This window comes from Rattus norvegicus, chromosome 10, assembly GCF_036323735.1.
Source record: "Rattus norvegicus strain BN/NHsdMcwi chromosome 10, GRCr8, whole genome shotgun sequence".
NCBI classification, from domain to species: domain Eukaryota; kingdom Metazoa; phylum Chordata; class Mammalia; order Rodentia; family Muridae; genus Rattus; species Rattus norvegicus.
This window is the reverse complement of record NC_086028.1, coordinates 39,622,831-39,646,909: the sequence shown is the minus strand read 5'-3', so window position 1 is coordinate 39,646,909 and position 24,079 is coordinate 39,622,831. Positions and strand designations below refer to the sequence as shown.

General features: G+C 48.1%; 1 protein-coding gene across 4 annotated transcripts in view; it reads left to right on the top strand.

Annotated features, from left to right (window-relative positions):
- Positions 1–24,079, top strand: part of Anxa6 (annexin A6) — a 55,078-nt gene that overhangs the window by 10,274 nt on the left and 20,725 nt on the right. For all 4 annotated transcript variants that reach the window (NM_024156.2, XM_039086912.2, XM_006246340.5 and 1 more), the window contains exons 2-13: positions 578–621; positions 8,163–8,253; positions 10,469–10,563; positions 11,174–11,287; positions 13,007–13,097; positions 14,266–14,345; positions 16,393–16,449; positions 17,029–17,122; positions 17,458–17,553; positions 19,099–19,157; positions 22,128–22,250; positions 23,646–23,704. In NM_024156.2, the coding sequence (NP_077070.2) occupies positions 604–621; positions 8,163–8,253; positions 10,469–10,563; positions 11,174–11,287; positions 13,007–13,097; positions 14,266–14,345; positions 16,393–16,449; positions 17,029–17,122; positions 17,458–17,553; positions 19,099–19,157; positions 22,128–22,250; positions 23,646–23,704 (977 nt within the window). In that variant the 5' untranslated portion in view covers positions 578–603. The remainder of the gene's footprint in view (positions 1–577; positions 622–8,162; positions 8,254–10,468; positions 10,564–11,173; positions 11,288–13,006; positions 13,098–14,265; positions 14,346–16,392; positions 16,450–17,028; positions 17,123–17,457; positions 17,554–19,098; positions 19,158–22,127; positions 22,251–23,645; positions 23,705–24,079) is intronic.

Sequence of the window (24,079 nt, the reverse complement as noted above, 5' to 3'; positions counted from 1 at the left end):
GGGTGTAGAGCAGAGTTGGCTGCAGTAGATGGTGGGTGAATGCAACAGACCCAAGCAGACATGATGTCCTCAGGGAGATACTTGGGAATTCCTGCTTTCTTCCATTTGCATGCCAAGAAAGCCTGGTTGGGAAACCATTTCCAGTGGCTTGGAAAGAGGGCGAACAGAATGCAGACAGGACACAGAGGCTCTGGATTCGGGAGTTCTTAAGTGTTTTGACCTTTGACCAAACGTGGCACCCAACCCTTGGTCTCCCTTCTCCTACAAAGGGCACTTGCTGCCTGTAAGGATCGTTAAAGGATTAGGGAACATAACAGCCACACTGCATGGCCCTGCTCAGTGCTAGGCCAGTGGTCATGCCCAGCCTTCCTGATGCTCCAGGTCCCTTGCCCACCCTGCTGTGTGTGTGTAACCGACTGTGCACTATCTAATCCACCCACTGTCGACTGCGAAACAAAGTTCCCGGCTCCACAAGCTCTCTGGATATGAGAACAGCAGGAGGAAGGAAAATAAAGGCAAGAGAGGGGAGTTACAGAGTCCTGGGGTGTCTCTCAATTTCTCTTTTTTCTCTCCACAGTGGTTTCTGCTGCAGAACCTGAGACCATGGCCAAAATAGCACAGGTAAGGATCTCTCCTCCTCAAGGCCCTGTCCTTGGGCCTGGGAACCCCAGCATCAGTAGGCCAGAGTAACTCCAGGTACCTTCAGATAACCCTTAGTCCCCTCCGTTAACCCCCGGGGCCTTCAGATAATCCTGGGTACCTGCTGATAACTCCTGGCCCCTTCAGCCCAAAAGGAGTAGAGAGGCTCTAACTTCGCAGCCCTGACTCATATGCAGGTCACCAGTGATACACACAGCTCCAAGTACAAAAGGATGGGAAGTTTTCCTGGCCAGAAGGACTCTAACCTCAGCCTTTTGCACTGTTTGACCACTCTGTTGGGTGATAGAATTCGAGACCAAATGAAACATTCTCTTCAGATGGCTGAGCTGGGCATGAGGGGTCCTTCCGTGTCAAGGTTTGTCTGAGAAAGGTCCCAGTTGGCTACCTTTACAGTGCAAACCTGACAGAAGCTGAGGGACCCCAGCTGACCCCCTTTCGATGCCTACTCCATCTCTAGAGCTTCTTTGTCTGGTCACAGAGCACAGCTCTTACCCAGCGGCTGAGCTGAGAGCCAGTTCACTTCATCCATCCTTGTGACGCGGCACCCAGTGAATCAGGGATAGTCACAGCTTGCAGAAAGTAATGTTCATGATGCAAGACAGAACCTTGTTCAGCTTCCCTTCCCTGCCCCTGAGGGCATGCTTATTCCCTCTCCAGCAAGTTTCAGAGTGACTGGGCCTGAGGGGTTCCTTTTGTCCTGGTGCAACTGGACCCCCTCACGCAGTGCTTTGACTGGACGTGAAAGAGGCCTGGGGCCGGCTGGAGGGCAACCTTTGGGTTAAGAGGCCTTGGGAAACAAGAAGGGTCTTCAACAGACTGGCTGGATCAGAAGGCCAGGTTTGAGAAGGAATCCAGTGTGGTCAGGGGGAAGGGTAGTTCCGGGTGCTTGGAGGGCAGCAGCCTTGGGAAGGAGAAAGTTGCAGAAGACAATTCTAGGGAGATGGAAGGAAGGAAATTTGTCTATTACAGTGATTCTCAACCTTCCTCATGCTGTGGCCCTTTTAATACAGTTCCTTGTGCTGGAGTAACCCCCAATCATAAAATTATTTTGGTTGCTACTTTATAACTGTAATCTCGCTACTGCCGTGAATCATAACGTAAACATCTGTGTTTCCCAATGATCTTAGGCAACCCCTATGAAAGGGTCATTTGACAACCCCCACAAGGGGTCATGACCCACAGGTTGAGCACCGCTGGTCTGTTGCCTGTTGTTAGCAGTGTCTGCCATGCCCCCCACCCCCGTAAATGCGTGCATACCCACACGGCCTTGCAAACACACAGCACACTACTCACTTTCCTCAAGTCCGGCTATTTCAGTCCCTTCCATCATGATGGGGACCTTCCTGTCACCTTCCAAAGAGGTGAACTTGAGAGCCAAAGGCAAGGAGGCAGAAGATGATTCTATGTAAGACCCCAGGGAGCATAGATTCCGTGGGGTTTGGGGCTAGACTGCAACATTGAATATAAAACCACTCTGCAGACAGGGAGAGAGTGTGCACATGTCCTGGGACTCCGGCAGCTGCAGGATGAAGTAAGTGGGCATTGGAGCTGATTGTGGATATGCTCTCCTAGAATTTCCAGTCATCTGTCTAGAGGATGCTTACCTGGGTTCTAAGAAGGCCCAGCACACCTGCAGCAGCTGGGGTGGGGCCTCACGGGCCAGAGCCCCAAGGCCTAGGGTGCTCACCATCTGGCAACAAGGCCTGCTAAATATTTCAGAGTGGAAATCTTTTTCTCCACGCTCCCTCCATTCTGGGTGCCTGTGTCCAGGATCCTGCCTGCATGGGGTGCAGCGAGCTGATTACAGGTGTCCTGGGCAGTGCACAGTTGGCATTTAAGAAGGTAAACTTCCCACAGTGGGGCGAGTCATAGCCTGCGAGAGCTCAGCCTAGGTCGTTTGAGGGACTTTCTATATCTTCATATTAGTAGCCTGTGCTAAACCCCGCTTTGCTGGCCATGCCCATGAGCACCTGGCATCTTAGAGCACAGGGCTGGTAGGCAAGGGCTGAAGACTTCTCTGACCTTGTGCATGGGAGACGGAACTAGAGCCTTACGGAGCTTGCCTCTCCATGAACACTTTGGTCAAGCCTGTGTGAGTGAGCCGTTAGCCATCCTTCCCCAGCGCCACATTAACTGCTTTGTCTTCAGCCCAAGCAGCACCAGAACCCACCCACACCGTCCATGGAGGGAGACAGAGGTCCTGAGAATCTATGAAAAGGAGAAGAATGTTCTCTGCTTCTTAAGAGTGGAAGCAGGGGGTTGGGGAATTAGGTCAGTGGTAGAGTGCTTGCCTAGCAAGCGCAAGGCCCTGGGTTCAATCCCCAGCTCTGGAAAAAAAAAAAAAAAGAGTAGAAGCAGTGCAACCAGCTACCACCCTAACTTCTCCATCATGATGGACTGGGCCCTTGGACCACTAGCCAAAATAAGGCCCCTCTTTCTTACGTTGCTTCTGTTCAAGGTGTTTTGTCTCAGCAACAGAGAAATACCTAAGGCAACCCTACTACTGACCCTGAAAAAGGCACCAGTTTGAAACTGTTGCTGCCTTACGGCTCTTAAGATGGGTTACATAGTGAAACTTCCTGGAAACAGTATCGCGAGGGACATCTCTGTTTAATGGACAGAGTTTAATGGACTCTGTTTATTGGAGAAAGAAAGCAAGTGCTTTGCCCAGGCCCTGAATGCATGCCCGAGGCAGTTGGCAGGACCGCAGACTCTCAATGTCATTGTAACCCCATCTTCTGCTTCATGCACACTCATGTACCCCACACATGAGTTTATAAACTCCGGGCGTTGGCTCCTAAGCTCTCTAACCTGGGATTCCTTTCCCCAATGTTCTCGCTGACCCCAGACCTCTGCTGTGTCTTTTCTGTGTGGTGATTTCCACAGCCTCTCTCCCCAGGGTGGAGGGCAGCTGTTGCTCATCCTGAGGAACTCAGACATCATCTCCAGGAAGTCAGCTCTAATCTCCTCAGCACATGTTCTCAGTAATTCACACTTCTATTCCTGGAGCAAACTACGAGGTGTGCCTAGATGTCCTAGCTCACTGGTTCTCAACCTTCCTAATGCTGCGACCCTTTGATATGGTTCCTTGTGTCGTGATGACCCCCAGCCATAAAATTATTTCCGTTGCTACTTCATAGCTGTAATTTTACTTCTGTTATGAATGATAATATATGACATACAGGATATCTGATGTGTGACCCCTGTGAAAAGGTCGTTCAATCCCCAAAGGAGTTGTGACCCACAGGTTGAGAACCACTAACTATCTTAGATCCTGTACTAGGTGCTAGAAATAAATCACTGAGCAAGACAGGCAATCCCAGTTGTCACAGGGATTCTTCCCCAACCCCTGTGTTGTACTTAGCTGACTGGTCTGTGGTTGCATCTGCTCCTGTACAGCCCCCTGCCTGAGTAATTTTTTTTACAGGTTGCTGGATTCAACATTTAGCGGGATTCTCAGTGAGAAATGGATGGATGGATGGATGGATGGATGGATGGATGGATGGACGAATGGAGGGATGGATAGATAGACGGATGGATGGATACATGCATGGGTGGATGAATGATGGATGGATGGGTAGAGGGATGGATGGATAGTTGGGTGGATAGATGGGCATGTGGATAGATAGATGGTGGCTTAGTGGATAGATGGGATAGCAGATAGACAGATCGATAGATACATGGGCAGAAGAACAGACAGATAAATGGATGGAGGGGTAGACTGCAGCCTAAATGGACAAATGTGTGGATTGGTGGGTGGGCAAACTAATGAATGGCAGATGGGTACGTGGGTGGCTCTAGTTTCCCTAGAAACAAAAATCCGTGCGTGAGAAGGCTTTGGGGTCTAGGCATGGTTTGGTACTGAGCCTGTTTATAGCTGGAAAGTGGGTCAGCCTGACACAGAGAGAAGCAGGTCTTTGAAAGCAGCCATCCCAGCAGGGGAGGCAGACAGTGCAGTATAACTGTGTGCTTAGTCTTCAAGGAGAGGCGGGTGGGTGTCACCAACTGAGGAAGCAGCCCTAGGCTATGTGACGTCACTCCTTCTTCCCTATGACCCGCCACACCATCCTGGCATCTGTCAGGGAGGGAGAAAGCTTGGTTTGCTAAAAACCAGCCATCCATTGCTTTCCCAATCAGGTCCCTGGCATGCTGGCTGGTCACATGTCACCTGTCCTCTTTGTTTTGATCCTTCGAAGTTTTAAGGCACATTGCCTTCCCCTCCAAGTGGGCCCCAGGAGCATCGGCAAGGAGTTTGGAGCTAGAGAGATGACGGACACGTGGGCTCAGGCAGATGGAGAGAAAGCATCATGAGTCACAGCAGCAGCTGGCTTCCCCAGGCAGACTCCCAGAGGGCCTGGCTCCCAGAAAAATATTTCAAAGCTGGACATTCCAGCCCTGCCCCTAGCATCTCCAATACTGAGCAATGGTGCTAGGAATCCATGCCACAGAGTCAAACTGTGCACTCCCCTGCCTGCGTTCCTCTTTACCATTCTCCACCTCAGAGGGAAGTGTCTTCATTCCTTCATTCAACTCAGTCGCAGTTAGCAAGCTCTCTCTGGGCTCCGCTGCTAAGCCTGTGCGGGGCGTGGGGGTTCACTTTCTCTTATGCAGTCATACCTTATTCGTCATAGCATCTGCCCTTGTGGAGCCAAGAATCAAAGAGCCAGGGCTGGAGAGATGGCTCAGCGGTTAAGAGCACTGACTGCTCTTCCAGAGGTCCTGAGTTCAATTCCCACCAACCACATGGTGGCTCACAACCATCTGTAATGGGATCTGCTGCCCTCTTCTGGTGTGTCTGAAGACAGCTACAGTGTACTTATGTATAATAAATAAATAAAAATCTTTAAAAAAAAAAAAGAAGAAGAATCAAAGAACCAGATGTGGTATCACATACCTGCATTCCATCATTCAGGTAGCAGTGGCAGGTGAATCAGGAGTTCAAGGTCAGCCTTGGCTACATAGTGAGTTCAAGGCCAGCCTCAGCTATGTGAAACCTTATGTCAAAGCAAAACAAAAAACAAATGACCAAGAGAAAGGTTAGACAAAAAGTCTTTAAGACCTTTGCAGAGCAGACATTCTGGTCCCCTCTGCTTCTTTTTTCTTCACACTAGAAGCTGATGATAATTATTTTCTGACATTGCTAGATCATCAGAATATAGAAAGAAATGCCAAATGTTTAGGAGGTAAAATTCTAGCAGGACACTGCCTTTCTTCTGATAGCAGGGACTGGAGGGCCTCCTCTAGTCAATCTATAAGCCGTGCACAGACCAGGCCTGACACTGGACCTCAGGTCCCTGGATTAGACTACCCAGGGTGGCACTGTGCCAATGCAAATGTGGCAGGCCCTGGAAAGGCTGAAGAGGGCAGCGGGAGTGTAGGCGGGAGGTGGGGCCAACGTGCGCCATCCCTTGCTTGCTTGGTCTGGTATCTGGCCTGATACTCTTTCCTTACCCAGGGCTGAGATCAGGTTGCAGGGGATTCACGGATGGCGGGAAGAAGGCTGCGTCCCTTTCTGGTCACCCACTCTGTGAGAACTTTAAATAGCAGCCCTGCACCCACACATGCATACCTCTGAAGAGTCAGGTTCTGGGACCTAAGGCAGAGGGCAGACAGATGTCTGGCTGGGTCCTGTGGTAGGAGACAGCAGGAGGCACCAGAGACTATGAGTTTTGCCTTTCCATGTCTCTCTTACTTCTTGAATCTGTGGGCTTCTGGGCCTCCAGCTGCTCCTCTGTCCACACAGTCTTTTCTAATCTCTCTTCTGGAACTGGTGTTGGGCTTAGCTGTTTCCTCTGTAACTTACCTCTCTCTTTAGGTATTTCCTATTTATAAACCATCTCTGCCAAGGGGCTCAACTAAAGCAGGTCTTTGTTCTTTCTGAATCTTCAGCCCTTGGCCTAGGGCCTGGCACAGATTACGTACTATGTGCCTGCCAGGGGCAGCCCCTTGGGAATCGGAATCACCCAGTGGTTCTCTCAGACCCGGCTCTTCTCTATACTGTATGGCTGCCCCACGTCTGACTCCTCCGTGAAGCAACCCATTGTGCACTCAGCTTTAGATCTGATGTCTGAGGTCTCCTGGCTCTCTGCCCTCCTCTCCAGGCCTAGAGGGACCCTGCCAGCTTGTCCTTAGACGCCAGTTCACAGCTCAAGCTCAATTTACTGGGTCCCCAAGGACCAGTGCTCATTTTGGTGTTGAACCTGAGAGCAGCAGCTCTGGGTCCTCCTGTGAGGTTTGTACAGCCGAGGACAGACGGGAACAAGGAAGAGGGCTGGGGTCTGTGGGACTCCTTCCCAGGGGTCACTTCACCTTAAAACACTCCTGCAGTTGTTAATATAATCGTATTAGTGGCAGTGAAAAGCTTTGTAAACTGTAAAGTGCTCTGAGAAACGGGAATGCTGCGGAGAATATCTAAGACAGTGAGGTGCTTGCTAGGTAAAGCATGAAGGCCTTTAAGTTTAAGTTCTAGAACCCAGCCCCCAACCCACGGTAAGAAGAGCATGGTGGTACATCCTTGGAATAGTGGTGGCACTGGGGTGGCAAGGGCAGTTGTATCCCTGGAGCTGGATAACCAGACTAGCTATGATCGGCCACAGGCCACAGAGAGACCCCGTCTCATAAAATAAGGTGAGACAGGCGTGGTGGTGCACGCTTTTAACTTCAGCAGAGGCAGGTGGATGTCTGTGAGCTCGAGACAAGTCAGGTCTGCGTAGTGAGTTCTAGGACAGCAAGGGCTGTGGGAAAAGACCCTGACTCAAAACACTAAAACCAAAACACCAAAAACCAAAACCAAGAGGATGGTCTAGCGAGATGCTTCAGTGAGTGCAGATGCTCATGAAACCAGCCTGACAACCTGAGTTCAGTCACCAGGTCCACCTAAAGATGAAAGGAAAGAACCAACTCCACAGAGTTGTCTCTGACCTCACGTGTGAGCCGTGCCAGGCACCCAGCCACCCACCCTCTAAACAGGGTAAAGATAAACTTTTAACCATTCTTAAAAAGAAATGTAGGTAGACAGGATGTGATGGTGCACACCTTTAATCCCAGTACTCAGGAGCAGAGGACTGTGAATTCAAGGCCAGCCTGGTCTACATCGCAGTTCCAGGCCAACCAGGGCCACATAGTGAGACCCTGTCTCAAAACCAACACCAAAACCAAGGTATCTGACACCTGAGAAACACCGCCTATGGTTGACCTCCAACCTCCACCTACATACACACACACACACACACACACACACACACACACCACCATGGGTGGTCTTACTCACTAGGGTCCAGTCTGCCACTCAGTCAGGCTTTTGACTTTCCCTTGTGGTGTCCCATGATCCCTTAGAGGAATGTCACTGTCCTTTGAGCTGTCTGCATCTGGTAGCTCCAGAGAGTCAGCCACACCCTTCCCAGGTGACCTCAGCACTTGTTTTTCCTCAGGGAACAGCGCTCTGGCCTGAGCCAGGGTCCAGGTGAAAGGTCAAACCTCACCCTCTGCTTCTCTCTCCACAGGGTGCCATGTACCGAGGCTCTGTCCACGACTTCGCAGACTTTGATGCAAATCAGGATGCCGAGGCTTTGTACACAGCCATGAAGGGCTTCGGTGGGTCCCGTGGGGAGGAGGGTGATGGGAGATTGCCACATGTGACTATCTGCTGTCATTCTATGACTTTTCCTAGAGAAGCATGAGCAGACATTAATCTACCCAGTTAGGGCACGAACAACAAACCAAAGAAACCATTCTACCCATCTAGTCTGATGAACCAGTGACTTTATTGGGGTTACTTACAGGAGCACAGGTCACCACAAAACAGCTGCAAAACTAAAAGATAATGGGAGACCACACAGGAGAGCTATATTCTTAGCACCCACTGCCTAGCTTGCAGGCAGCTCCACCAGGGATCACCTGCCCCACCCTCCTCAGCCATTGTTACTGCTGCATCCACCATCTTGGGGAAGAGCCTTATGATCCACTGAGCTTTCCCAGTCCCCTAAGGTCCCTGAACTTCTGAGCCTTGTGAATTTCATGAACCTCCTTTCTCTCTCTCTCTCTCTCTCTCTCTCTCTCTCTCTCTCTGTCACTCTCTGTCTCTGTCTCTATCACTCTCTCTCTGTCTCTGTCTCTCTGTCACTCTCTGTCTCTGTCTCTATCACTCTCTCTGTCTCTGTCTCTCTCTGTCTCTCTCTTTCTCTGTCTCTCTCTATCTCTCTTTCTCTGTCTCTCTGTCTCTGTCTCTCTCATACATATGTATACATATATGCGTGCAAGCACATGTGCATGTGTGTGTGTGTGTGTGTGTGTGTGTGTGTGTGTGTGTTCTCTATCTGCATATATGCCTGCGTATCAGGAGAGGTCATCAGATCCCAGTAGAGATGGTTGTGAGCCACCATGTGGTTGCTGGGAATATGAACTCAGGACCTCTGGAAGGACAGACAGTGCTCTTAACCACGGAGCCATCGCTCCAGCACCACCCTTCCCCACTGCACCCCCAGCTTCTGAGTCTTCCTTCCCTGGGAAAGTTACTCAGTTGCTGTGGGTGGGGGAGGGGCCTGTCATGCTGCAATGTAGTTTGTTTTGTTTCTTGTTCCTGTTGCTAGGGATTGGACCCCGGACCTCACGCATGCTGGATTTAGTGCTTTTGCTTCTGAGCTATGACTAGCTTGGGGTTTTGGGTTTTGTTTTTGTTTTAGTTTGTTTTGTTTTGGTTTTTTTTTTTTTTTGCCTCTTTTTATATTTTGTAAGCTTACAATAAAATTTGTCAAACCACTAAAGAGAGATAAAGAATACTGAAGCCTCCTCACACATAGTAGGCCTGAGCTTAAGGAATGTGCCTGGTTAGTGTAGCTGAGAACCATAGTCAGTTGGCACCCTCCTGGTGGCTCCCTTTCTTCAGGGTGACCACTGACCTGAATCTGTGCTGGTCACTACCCTTGCTTGCCTGCAGTTGAAAGAACACTGTGCAGGAATCTAGGTTTTCTAAGTCAAGTGCATTGTGAGGCCTTGTGAAAATCCTTACCTGCCTCTGTGCCTCAATATCTTTATTTGTGCCACAGAGGGCTCCTTCGGGGACTACTTTGAGCTCAGGGGTTGTGAATACAATGACCCCTCTCTGTGGGGACGTTAGGGTCCTTTAGACCAGTGGTTCTCAACCGTTCCAGTGCTGTGACCCTTTAGTACATTCCTCACGTTGTGGTGCCCCCCAGCATGAGGTTATTTTGTCACTACTTCATAACTGTAATTCTGCTACTGTTATGCATTATAATGTAAATATCTGACATGTGATCCTGTGAGGGTCTTCACCCATGAGTTGAGAACCACTGCAATCCCTTGTTGAACTCAGAAAGCTTCTGCTAATACATGCAGAAGGTATTAGGTAAGGCCTCTGCCAGCAGGAAAGCAGCCATGGGGGATTCCTGGAGGTGGGCTGGGTTGGATGACAGTGTAATGGAATGTAGTAAGCTTGCATCTTATTGAGCAAAAGTTGAAATACGCACGGTGGAAACATGAGTAGAGGACTATTTATTACCGTCAGTAGACAAGAGAGACACTTGCGAGCCAGTGTCCTGGTTGAGCAAACCAGGCAATGGACGATAATGTGTGCCTGTTCAGATCCACATAGCCATGGTCCCATTCCGGATCACGCTCATGTTAGCAGTACAGCCCAAACATGCTCACTGTAAACAGCTCTGGCCGTGCTCCACTTGCATCAGAAAGCTTGAGTTGAAAACAAATGAAAGGACATTTTGAAAGTAGTTAACACAGGAGTCTGAACCCAAAGCTTGTCTTAGTCTCTAACGGGTGCCCTCAACTCTTGTAGGCAGTGACAAGGAGTCCATATTGGAGCTGATCACCTCCCGCAGCAACAAGCAGAGGCAGGAGATCTGCCAGAGTTACAAGTCCCTCTATGGCAAGGTAAGCCACATGGGGGAGGGAAGCGTCACTTCCTGTCCAACTCTGCCTTCTGCTGGCTCGTCTTCATCCGTCAGTCTCACGCGTCGTCGTGTGAGTACCTTGTACAGGCCGCTATGCGGGTGTTAGAAATGCACTGAGAAAACACATCTGTCGCTCTCTACGCTCCCGTGTCCTGGGAGAGACAGACAGTGGGACAGACAGTGGTAGGGGAGGGCACTGCTGAGGGCTTGAACCTGCACAGCCCACTTTCTAGCTGCATGACTTGGGGCAGTGGCCCAAAATCTCTAGAGCAGGGGTTCTCAATCTGTGGGGTTGCGACCCTTTGGCAAACCTCTGTCTCAAAAACATAGACGTTCCAATTCATAACAGTAGCAAGATTACAGTTATGAAGTAGCAATGAAAATTTTGTGGCTAGGGGGGGCGTCACTGTAGCTTAAAGAACTGTATTAAAGGGTTGTAGCACTAGAAGATCGAGAACTACTGGTGTAGAGTCTTCTCTAAGGAATGATACTAATGTCTTCTCCCAAGAGCTGGGTTCAGCAAAGTGATTAAGCCTTGGACTGGGCACTTACTTATCACTTGTTCTTACCATGCTGTGCCCCACCCCCAGGACCTCATCGCAGACTTGAAGTATGAGTTGACAGGGAAGTTCGAGCGACTGATAGTGAACCTGATGAGGCCGCTTGCCTATTGTGACGCCAAAGAGATTAAAGACGCTATCTCGGTAAGAAGCATGGGTCTAAGTCTGTACTGGTATATAGATGTGGGCAGTGGAAAGGTTCTGGGATATGCCACAAGCTTTCGGTCAGCCCCAGCCAACCCAGCAAATGTGTCGTGCTTCAAGAGGCAGCCTGTCCTGGAGGGGTTTCCTGGTCTTTTCCAGCTTGGCAGATAAGGACAGATGTTAGGGAAAAGTAGACCCTGTAAGATGGGGCCTAGGTCCTGATCCCCATGCTAAGGGTTATAGTCCTGAGAAAGTGGAGACATGGAGACTCATTGCAAGGCCCTGGGTCTAAGAGGCTTTGGTGAGTAAGAGTACAGAGGCCATTCCAGGCTGGAGGCTGTGTATTCATGTATGAGCAAGACTTACCTGCTTAAGGAGGAGAGATGCGCTCTAGGAAGAGGGATAAAAAGCCGTTGGTTAGGTGTGGTTATGCAGGTTTGTAGTCACAGCACTAGAGAGTAAAGGCAGAGGATGATGGTAGGGAGTGGGGCACTGGAAAGGTAGCTCAGTGGTAAGTTCTTGCTCTTGTAAGCATGAGGACCTGAGTTCAAATCCTCCCCACACTCATAAAAACCAGACACCTGTAACCCCACTGTTGTAGGGAAGGGGTCCAAGTGATCGCCAAGGCCTACCAGTCAGTCTTTCTAACCAGAACAGCAAGAGGCCCTACTTATAAAAATAAGGTCTTAAAGAAGACCCTTGAAATTGACCTCTGACCTCTGCACACAGAGTCCCTGGTTTAGAGTGTTTGACTCAGTGGTTGAATGCCTGCTTGCATGGCGAAGCTCTGAATTTTACCCCTAGCCCTCTAAATGTGTACACAAAACCCTTGATTATGCCTGGCACTTTACAGTTTATAAAGTCTACGATCTCTGAATTCACTGAACTCCACATATGACCCACAGATTCAATTCAAAAGTGGACACTTGGCCGTGTGAGAAGCTTCTCAGTGTGCCTTAGAATTTGGCAAAGCAACAAAGAGCTTTTCCATTAACTAGATGAGAAAATTGTGGCCAGAAAGATGAAGTCATTGTTGTTGCCGAAAGTTTTATAAATGTTCGTTTTATGTACAAAGTGCTGGCATGTTTCCTCCACTTGGATGGGTAACTTGGGAAAACCATTTAAAGATCACTCAGTCTGACTTAATGAACACCATGTCCTCTGTAGATGAAACTCTGGCAGTACACATCAAGGCTCCCTTTTCCCACCAGACTGTGAGGATTCGTCCTGACAAGACAGGAATATCAACCCTGTCATAATCTCCACAGTTCCACAAAAGTGGCCAATGGCCCATCTTACTTTTGATTGTGATTCTAGGAGGAAGAAAATTCAGGATTGTATTGATTTTTTTTTATTTTTATTTATTTATGGACTCAGGAAATCATGTATTCCAGGCTGGCCTTGAACTCCTAAACTTTCTAATTCTATCTCCCAAGTACTGGGACTAGAGGTGTATGTCTGCTCAATGCCTGGTTTTATGCAGTGCTGGGTCAAACCCAGGGCCTTATTGTGGACTAGGCAAGCATTGTATCAACTGAAGCACATCCTTAGTCTCAAGATTGCATTTCTAATGAGAAGTCGTGATATCTGCTGTACAGCTGGGTCTAGAACCCATGACTTGAGTTCTAGAATGACATCTCCCAAATGACACCATAGAACAAGAGGTATCACAGCCCAGACTATTCTAAGGTCTCTCTACATGTCTCTTCTCTCCTGCAGGGCATTGGCACTGATGAGAAGTGCCTCATTGAAATTTTGGCTTCCCGGACCAATGAGCAGATACACCAGCTGGTGGCCGCATACAAAGATGGTGAGATGGGCAGAAAGGAGTCAGACTGCAAGGATGGGGACACCAAGACGAATGAACCATCCATCTTCCTTCTGTCCTACCCATCCCTTTAACCATCTGCTATCTGTCCACTCGTCTATCTGTCTACCCACCCTTCCATCCATTCATCCATCACATTACCCATCCATCATTCATCCATCCAACATCCATCTTCTCATACTTTCGCCCAATCCATCCACTCATCATCCATGTACCCATCATCCATCACTTCACTTACCCATCCATCTTCTGCCCATCCATTTACCACCCACCCATCTACTCATCCTTCCATCCATCATCTACCTACCCATCTATCTGCCATCCATCCATCCAACACCCATCTATCTTCCTGTCCATCTGTTCACCCACTCATCTACCCATCCACTCATCCATATCCATCCCTCTGTCTACCCACAGTCCTTCTGTCCATCCATGCAATAAGTAACTGTTCTGTGCTGGACAGTATGTAGGTTCTCAGGAGATAAAAACAACATAGCCTCTGCCAGCTGGAACTGGGCTCGTAAAATAATGATGAGCTCAGAGGAAAATAGCGATGACACACAGTGGTCAGATTTTACAAAGGAAGTGAACCAGAGCCAGACTTTCCCAAGAAAGGACCTATGTCAGAGATAACCTGTCCGAGGAGGAAGTGAGGAGTTTGTGGTAAGGAGAATTTGGTGATAGGTGACCCTTCTTCTAGCAGAGGAAACAGCAATATAAAAACCCCTATGTGGAAGTGAGGTAGGTGGTCCAGAGGAGGCTGGAGACATAGAGGGGAGGTTAGCATCAGGGAGGACTTTACAGCAAAAGAGAGGTGATGTTAGAGTCCAGTGACAAGTCAGGAGTATTGCAGTCAGAAATGAACTTTATGACAGTTGCTTTGTCACTGTGAGTAGAAGAACCCTCTGTCCAGGTGATGGTGATGATACAGTAAGATGATACAAAGGGACAGAGATAATGTCTACTTCATAGTGTCACAGCCCCCGCACGCAGCTGTGAAAAGACATTTGGATCTTGCTGTGGCAGTCATGTAGATTGGATTGGGGTTTATAACCATAGTAATGGTACAAAGTGGGGCTGGGCAAAAGACCTGTTCTGGATCCTGAAGGTTTGGGGGAGTGAGACTAGAGTCCCTATGTTCCTTCCACAGCCTATGAGAGAGACCTGGAGTCTGACATCATTGGAGACACTTCAGGCCACTTCCAGAAGATGCTGGTGGTACTGCTCCAGGTAGGTCTGTGTGCAGTCCAAGGTCCTTTTCTGCAGCTCTTCCCCATGTGGGCCACGGGCTGCTTTCACTGCTTCTCAAAGAGGTGGCTAGGAGGGCTGCAGGATGTAAAGGCCACCTGTAGGCTGTGCCTCCTTCACTTCCTGTCCACATGTGTTTCATCCTCTTTTTTTTTTTTTTTTTCGGACCTGGGGACCGAACCCAGGGCCTTGTGCTTGCTAGGCAAGCGCTCTACCACTGAGCTAAATCCCCAACCCCTGTGTTTCATCCTCTAGAGCCTGAGAGACCACCCTCAACCCCGGGCTCTTTGTGCCAATACCGTGCTTTACACAAGCTTGTGCTGTACAGAGACTCAAATGCCTCACCCACACCTCCTTCCCCATCCACATGCACCCTGCTTACTTTCTGTGGCCGATTCTTCAGGCATACACAGGGACCTGGCTGCCCTGCCCACCCCCAGCCAAGTTCTGATCCTCTGACACACCCAAGGGTCTCTGAAGAGGCTATGAATAATGCCACCATGACTGGCTCTGGCTCGCCATGTTGGATTGTTTTTTTCTTTCATTTTTCTATATTAAAACAGCCAGACATGATGGTGTGTGGTAGAGACAAGAAGATGAACTCAGGAAGGGAACTCAAAACACCAAACAGTAAAGATGGCTCGGTAGCTAAGAGTGCTTGCTGCTCTTCCAAAGGACCTGGGTTTGGTTCCCAATGCCCTGGAACTCCAACTTCAGGGGATCTGACACAACACCCTCTTCTGATCTCTGCATTCACCTGCACTCATGCACATACAGCTATTATCATACATGTGTGACTATGTGAATCTTAAGGCAAGGAGCAGCTTGATGTTAATTATTAATATTCAGAAGTGGAAAGAGTCTACTCAAAAGCCAGGTTTCTGGATTCTTTTGGTTTGTAGAAACTTTTTGTTATAGCACGCCTGCAACAGACAGAGAGCATGCTGCTCTCTGTGCCTGACCTACTCTGTCCTCTGTCTGCTTGAGCCTATGGAAGTCTGTGACCACAGGCACCAAGTGGGCAAGCGTTGTGACTGAAATTCAGCTCCAAGGTGCAAACTGTCTGAAGCTATGCACATGAGTCAGACGACTTCTGTGTCCCTTGCCGCTCTTGCCATTCTCTTCCCCCACTGAACACTGTTTTCCTCCAGTTTGCCGCCTCCTGTCTCCATAACGGCCTACACTCCATGCTACCCAGCCAGGGAGTATAGGATTCAGGGAGCGTGATGTTTGCCTCCCCACTTTGAAGCTTTTGAAGCAGATTCCTGCCCTGCATCTTGGAGTCAGGGATGTTGTTTCCACATCTCAAAAGTAACAGTGACATGGCACGCTGGCTCTGCCACAGTCCCCAAGAGAGTTGAGGGTTTTGAGACCCAAAACATACGGTATCAGAGGAAGAGGCCAGCTGCAGACCTGGTGTTGGTGGGAGTAAAGCCCAGGATGGCTAGTTCATCCCTTCCAGCACTTTCCTGATGCTAAGCTACCTCTGCTGGATGGGGCCCAGGGCCTAGGCAGTGCAGTAAAAGAATCAGGACGATTGGTATTTCACAGCTTGGGAGTCAGATCTTAGGCTCCAAGTCCCATATCCTCATGGGTAAATTCTTGGGTTCAGGGGAATGGGAGACCCTATATTAGCATCCCGATGTGCACTTCTAGGCTGATCACGGTATATGCCTAGAATTCCAGCTCTTGAGAGGTAGAGGCAGAAGGATCTGTAAGTTCTGAGCCAACCTGGTCTGTGTAGTGAGTTCTGGGCTAGCCAAGGCTAGCCAAGTACCACCCTTTACTCCTTGGGTATTATTGTGTGACCTTGCAATTTAGAATTCTGTCTTTAAAGTGTAACGCTTTTGTTTGCTGCCCTGGGATGGGGGTACCAGAAGGACCCTGGTCATTCCCAGGACTCCTATTTGGTCAGAGAAGAACTCCCTACAACTCTCTACAAAAGCATTTCTCCTGATTCAGTCACACTCCCTGGTCTCCCCCTGGCTTCACACATTGGAAATACACATTCCTCTGTCTCTCCATCCAGGGAACCCGGGAGAATGACGATGTTGTGAGTGAGGACTTGGTCCAGCAGGATGTCCAGGTAAATGTTGCTGGTGGAGGTCTCCAGCCAGGAACCTTATGGGAGGGAGGTGTAGGTCGGGGCCTTGGGCTGGGGTAGGGGTGAGGTCTTTTGTATCAAGCCCTAGAAATACCTGAATCACTGTGTAACTTTTATAGGACTTTGTCAGAAAAAAGACTTAGGTTTCTTTCAAAGGAGGTATGCAGTGTGTTAAGTTAGCAAGTATTTGGGGGAGGGGGAAATGGTGATAAATGATTTGGGGCAAAACCAAGGTAGACAGTTCCTGGGGAACAACGCCCCCCCCACACACACACACACATAACATACACAGAAAGAGGGAACCATGGGAGCTTTGGAAAGGGAGAGAAAGAAAGAGCATTCGTCTCACAGATGACGGGATTTATTGGTAGAAAGGGGAATGTCAAATCTGGGCAATAAAAATTCAGTGGGAGCTTCCACAGAAAGGAAGATGGGAATGTAAAAAGGTCAAGAGGACACTAGTAACAGGACAGTTCAGGATCAGACAGCTGCTCTGGGTGGCCTAGCCAGTGTCCTCAGGTTTGTTCTTTCTCTCAGTCTTACTCACTTCTTCCTTCTCAGGACCTGTATGAGGCAGGGGAATTGAAATGGGGAACAGATGAGGCCCAGTTCATCTATATCTTGGGAAACCGTAGCAAACAGCACCTACGATTGGGTGAGTTCCTCCCCAGGTGACTCTGAGAACCCTTTTCTCTTTTCCTTTTGCTGGTGGTGCACAGGAACCATTTCATCTCCAAATGCTAGCCCTGTTGTGGGTTATGTAGTTGCTTAGCACAACAGTACTAGACCTGTCTCAAGATAGAATCTTGCATAGCACACACACGACATAATTGTGTCACCTCCCAGCCATGGCACCAAAGTGCCAGCCTCAGCCTCCTGTTAGCGTTTGATTCTTGGCTATTGTGCCATCCCCTTCAAAGGTCTCTTGTTCTTTTGTTGTCATTATGCCAACACTGTTAAATGTCACGTCTGTCTGTCTGTCCCCCTCAGTGTTTGATGAGTACCTGAAGACCACAGGGAAGCCCATCGAAGCCAGTATCAGAGGGGAGCTGTCTGGAGACTTTGAGAAGCTGATGTTGGCCGTGGGTATGTACTAGGGGCCCGCAAAGGAGTCTGGGATGGCACCCTGGAAGTGAAAGGATAAGGAATGAAAGGAATTTCCATGGTGGGGAGTTAGAGAAAATGGTGGAGGAGGCTTGATTGAGCAGTGTAACTGAGACTGGGAATGGGAAGGAACTCAGCCTTAGACACTGGTGTCCTTGTCCTGTGTGACAAGGGTAGAAAAATCCCACCTCAGGTTGGGATAATGATCATTAAAGGCCTTGGAGGGTCTTTGCCAGGCACCATGCTGTCTTTAGACGGCAGGGTCCAGCACCACCCTCATCTCCTCTTAGCAGATGAAGAAGCTGGGCTTCGTGGAGGCTAAGCCCCTTATCAAGGAATGGCTTAGTAATGGGTCAGGGTTACCTTGATTGTAAGAGAAGCCAGGAGCTGATTCAAACCCAGAGACTCTCCCTAATGTCCTGCTTGCTGGAGCAAGTTACTCAGCCTAGCTGGGCCTTGGTTTCCTCATCTATCAGATGACAGGAGGGATGGCTGGACTCACTGGAGTTCTTGGCCAGGCTGGTGTTTTAAGAGTCTGGGTTGAAAGTTGGTTGTCTTTTGTTTTATTTTTGATTCATGGTCTCATTTAGCCCTGGCTGGCCTTGAATTATGAGGTCAGCTGAGGGTAGCTGTTTACCTTTCTACGTCTGTATTTGCACGTGTGTGTGTGTGTGTGTGTGTGTGTGTGTGTGTGTGTGTTTGCCACCATGCCTGACTTATTTGACGCTAAGGACCTTATGCATTCTAGGCAAACATTCTCTACCATTGAGACATACAACATTCCCAGTCCTGTTTTCCTGCTTTTTTTTTCTTTTTGTTTCTTTTCCTTTGCTTTCCCCCCTTTCTCTTTCTCTCATTCATATATATTATATATATGTATTTTATATATAATATATATACATACACATACTATCTCATTCATATTATATATAAAATATGTTTTATATATAATATATACACATACATATACACTCTCATTCATATAATTAACATATATTTTTATATATAAAATACATATACTCTTTCATATATTATATGTATTTTATATATAATATATACACATTTACATACACTCTCATTCACATATATATGTGTATATTATATATCATATATATATTATATTATATATACACATAGACACACACGCATTCCTCTCTCTCACCCCCTGGAATTTAAAGTTAGAGGTACTCTGATGCCGAGGGCCATTAGAAGCCAGGATTCTTCCTGCCTTTGAACTTGGAGGTCTCTAATAGTTAGGAATGACTGATAGCACACTCATGGGCCTACCTGGGCTATGGAGGTGAATTTGAAGCTAGTCTGGGCAATTTGGCAAATACTCTTTCACAATAAAAAGTAATGAAAGGACGTGGGATAGATCGCAGTTGTAAAGCACTTCCCAGCACACCCAGGGCTAGAAAGGGAGGGAGGAAGGGAGCTAGTGAGCTAACCCTGGTTGGTCATGCCTTCCCCTTTCTGAGGCAATGGGGATAATTCTCCCTCCTCTCCCTTTCCCCTCCTTTTCCCCAGTGAAGTGCATCCGAAGTACCCCGGAGTATTTTGCTGAAAGGCTGTTCAAAGCCATGAAGGTGAGTAGTGAGGTTAGTGGGAATGAGGTTGAGGGGAGCTTCTGCCCACACCCTCAGGACTGCTGGGATTTAGAGCCTGTCCTGGTCTGATATTTGTTGCTGTGGGGATGAGGGTGGCGGAAAATAATATAAAAGACAAGAAGAGGAAGAAGCAGAAGAAAAAGGAGGAGGAAGAAGAAGAAAGAAGAAAGGGAAGAGGAAGAAAAGGAAGAAGAGGAAGAGGAGGAGGAAGAGGAGACCACCAGAAAGCAACTTGGGGGATGAAAGAATTTTTTGGCTTATACATGTACAACACAGTCCATCACTGAGGAAAGTTAGGGCAGAAACCGAAGCAGAAATCATGGAGGATCCTGCTTGCTGACTCACGGGTTCATGACCAGCTTTCTTTTCTTTTCTTTTTTTTTTTTTTAAACTGTGACTCCAGTGCTTTTTTTTTTAAAACTCATTTATTATATATAAGTACACTGTAGCTGTCTTCAGATACACCAGAAGAGGGCATCAGATCTCTTTACAGATGGTTGTGAGCCACCATGTGGTTGCTGGGAATTGAACTCAGGACCGCTGGAAGAGCAGTCGGGTGCTCTTAACCGCTGAGCCATCTCTCCAGCCCATGACCAGCTTTCTTAAATAGCCCGACACCACCCGCATAGGAGATGGTGCCTCTCACAGTGGGCTGGGCTCTCCTGCATCAATCAGCAATTGACATAATCCTTCCACTGTGGTTAAGAGCACTGTTCTCCCAGAGGGCCTGATTCCTAGGGTTTGATTCCTAGCATCCACATGGCAACGCACTCTATCTGTAATTCAAGTTCTAGGGGATCAGATGCACTCTTCAGCCTCCATGGGCATTGGGTATGCCTGTGGGACACAGACATACATGCAGGCAAAACACTCACACATATAAGAAAAAAGACAATATTTTTTTAAGGTAATAACCACCAGATATGCCCAATTCGATCTGCCAATCTGATCTAAACAGTCCTTGAGTGAGATTCCCTTCACAGGTGATTCTAGTCTGTGTTGATAGTAAAACTAACCAGGACAGAGCCTTTCTGAGATAACCTGGGGAGGATGCCCCATGTCTTGGGTGAGCTCCACACACCCTGGATGCTGCCTGGCCACACACCCTGTCAAATGCTCATGTGCCCCACCTTTATGACCAATCAGAGGGTTTAGTGTTGGCCTGCTCCCAATCCACCTCCTTTGGGTTGGCAGCTCAGAGTTTTAAGAAAAGAGTAATTAGGACTGGAGAGATGACTCAGTGTTTAAGAGCACCGACTGCTCTTCCAGAGGTCCTGAGTTCAAATCCCAGCAGCCACATGGTGGCTCACAACCATCTGTAATAAGAGCTGAGGCCTTTTTCTAGTGTGTCTGAAGACAGTGTACTTATATATGATAAATAAATAAATCTGTGAAAAAGAAAGAAAAAAAGAAAATAATAAAGCAGAAAGTAGGGCTGGAGAAATGGCTCAGTGGTTAAGAGCACCGACTGCTCTTCCAGAGGTCCTGAGTTCAAGTCCCAGCAACCACATGGTGGCTCACAACCATCTGTAATGAGATCTGATGCCCTCCTCTGGTGTGTCTGAAGACAGCTACAGTGTACTTACATATAATAAATGAATAAAATCTTTAAAAAAAAAAAGCAGAAAGTAGGTGCACATTTGTGATCCCACAGCCTGGGATGGTGGGGTGGGGCAGGAGATCAGTTGTTCAAGATCATCCTTAAGCTTGTCACAAAAGCACAACACTGGCCTAGCAGGTAAAGGTGCTTGCTGCCACGGCCAATAACTTTAGTTGAGTCCTTGGGACCTTCCTGGTGGGAGGTGAGAACATTGCCGAAGGTTGTCTTCTGTGGTTTGTGCACACCCGTCCTCACAAATAAATAAATGTAATTCTAAAAAAGAGTTTTATGGACTGGAGAGTTGGCTCAGTGGTTAAGAGTACCAGCTGCCTTTCTAGAGGTTCTGAGTTCAATTCCCAGCATCCACATGGTGGCTTACAACCATCTATGATGAGTTCTGATAGCCTCTCCTGGCATGCAGGTGTACATGTACTCATATACATTAAATAAATAAATCTTTTTTAAAAAGTATGAAAAATAAGTTTTATGAGCTGGAGAGATGGCACAGTGGTTAAGAGCACTTGCTATTCTCCCAGAGGACCCAAGTTCAGTTCCCAGCACCTACGTCAGACAGCTCACAACTACCTGTAACTCTAACCCAAAGGATCTCATGCACTTTCTAGCTTCTGCAGTCACCTGCACACATATGGCATATATACAGGTAGATTCAGAAATAAAAATAAAAATATATCTTAATTTTTTTTTTAAGACAGAGTTTCTATGTGTAGCCTTGGCTGTCCTGGAACTCACTCTGAAGACCAGGCTGGCCTCTAACTCAGCAACCTGCCTGTCTCTGCCTCCTGCTGGCCGGGTTAAGAGCATGTCCCACCACTGCCCAAATAAGCATGAATATTCCTCTGCACCTCAGGCCAGTTTAGAAGAGCCTTTGGCACCCTCCAGTAAATTTTCCACAATCATAATGGTGATTGTTGGGACCAGGTGGCTGGCTTCCCTCTAGATGACATGGTGACATCTCCCAGGCGTTCATTCATGTGACACAAGCACCTGTGGCATTTCCAAAGCACATCAATGTAAATGAACATTTGCTACAAGAGATCCAGGGGCTCGGGCTGTCCCCAGGCAGAGTTCCCTGTGTTCCTGTGCTGTAGTGAGGTTGAACTGCTTAGGGAAGATGAGATCAGTCAAGTATGAAAACAATGTATCAAGGAGAAAGACCTGGATATTACAAGACAGGACACAACAGATCTTCAAAGTGAAAGTCACCATCTGCCTTCTTTGTTCCTAGCTTGAATATTTTATTATAAAAATATTACTTCTGTGCATGCTAGTGTCTCTTGTCACCAAAACCTCACTCCAAACACTGTCCCTCATGCCTTGATGTCTTCCAGGGCCTGGGGACTCGAGACAACACTCTGATCCGTATCATGGTCTCCAGGAGCGAACTGGATATGCTTGACATCCGGGAGATCTTCCGGACCAAGTATGAGAAGTCACTCTACAGCATGATCAAGGTGAGCAGGATTGGGGGGAGAGGTGGAGGGAGCGGTGGGGATAGAGAAGAGACCTTCCACCTCCACCCAGGTCTTGGAAGCCTCTATACAGCAGCATGTGGGTCTTGGCATTCGAAGAGCTCTTACTATAGTGCCTTTTCAAAGAAGTTCAAGCATCAGGGGGAGCTGGTGACAAAGGAAGGCACGGAGTCTGGAGTGAGGGCTCAGCTGTCAAAGAGCACTGGTTGTTCTAGCAGAGGACCCAGGTTCAGTTCCCGGCACCCACATGAGGGCTCACAACTATCTGTAATTCCAGGTCTAAGAAATCTAATGCCCTCTTCCAGCCTCCTCAGGCACTGTAAACACATGGCAAGTATAAATATATGCGTGCAAACACTCATAAGGATAGATAGATGAATTGATAGGCAGCTGGACAGACAGACAGAAAGACAGACAGGCAGACAGACTGACAAAGTAAATAAAGGACGATCAGAGCTACACAGAGAACCCCTGTCTTAGAAAACCAAAATAAATAAATAAATAAATAAATAAATAAATAAATAAATAAAGGACGTGAAAAGGAAGGCATGGCTGGATCCCGCAGGTCTTGCAAATAGATTTAATGGTCAGGATGCTGTCTCTAGGGCAGTGGGTATCCACAGTCTGCAGAGATGTTCATCGAAGAACACAAATGAGTGTTAGAGAACCCCAGAGCCTGTCTCAGAGGTGGCCATCCCATGAGGCCTTGCCAAGAGACATCAGATATAATTGTTTTATAAGCTAAAGGGGAAAAATCTAGTTTGTACTCACGGATGGTATTCAAAGAGGATTTTTTTCTATGGGTGTCATGCACTGAGCCTTCCGTGGGGAAAAATCTAGAACAAGCAAAGATGCAGCTGCACGGGGTCTTTACCTGGGAACTTCTCATGGCCGTTGTATTTCGAGGTCTATTCCAAAGCCTCAAGGGATAAGCCATCTCTATTAACACCCAGCTTGATCAAATACGTGTTTGATTTTGAGCATTTTCCCGTGGGTCCGTTCGTGGAACTGTACTTCCGGGAAATGGTTCCCTTGGACGTGCTTGCTGTACCTGGGAGAGTGGGATGTCGGGGCCATGGGAAAATGTCAAGCATCTCAGAATTCCATGCCCAACGAAGTCAGCACGACAGCAATTGTCATTGGGGATTATTTCTCCACAGGAAAGGTGGCAATCAACACATACCAGAGATTTGTTCCTTCCTGTCTTTCCCAGAGAGCTGGTTGCTGGATCGCAACCAGCAATGCACTGTTGGGGGCCTGAGCCACTGCAGTCAGTAGAAGAGGGGGTGGGGCTGGTGTAAGAGCTCTGCCTCCCCTTCTTATCCAAGAAGAGCCATGGCTATGGCTGAGGTCCTCTTTTCTCCTCTCTTTCCCTAGAATGATACCTCTGGTGAATACAAGAAGGCTTTGCTGAAGCTATGTGGAGGGGACGATGAGTAAGTGGCTTCCGGGCCCCAGGATGGAAAGACGGCCTGACTCTTCTGGTGTCTGTCCCAGTGGACGAGTGGATTGCATGAGCCTGGGTCTCCTTCGAGGCTGGAATGCCGGATGGGGGGAAGCGGCCCTCGGTATTCCAATCTCTGCTCTCGGGGACTGTGTGTCTGAGCAAGTGTGGCTACTGTGTGTGGAACTCTTTACTCTGTGAACTTGGAAGTTGGACTAGGGACTAGAGTTCAGGGTACTTAAGCTGGGCATGGTGGCACACACCAGAGCCAAGCAGATTTCTGTGAGTCCAGACTGGTCCACCTAACAAATCCCAGACTAGCCAGAACTGAGTCGTGAGACCCTGTCTCAAAAATTGAAAGGGGAAG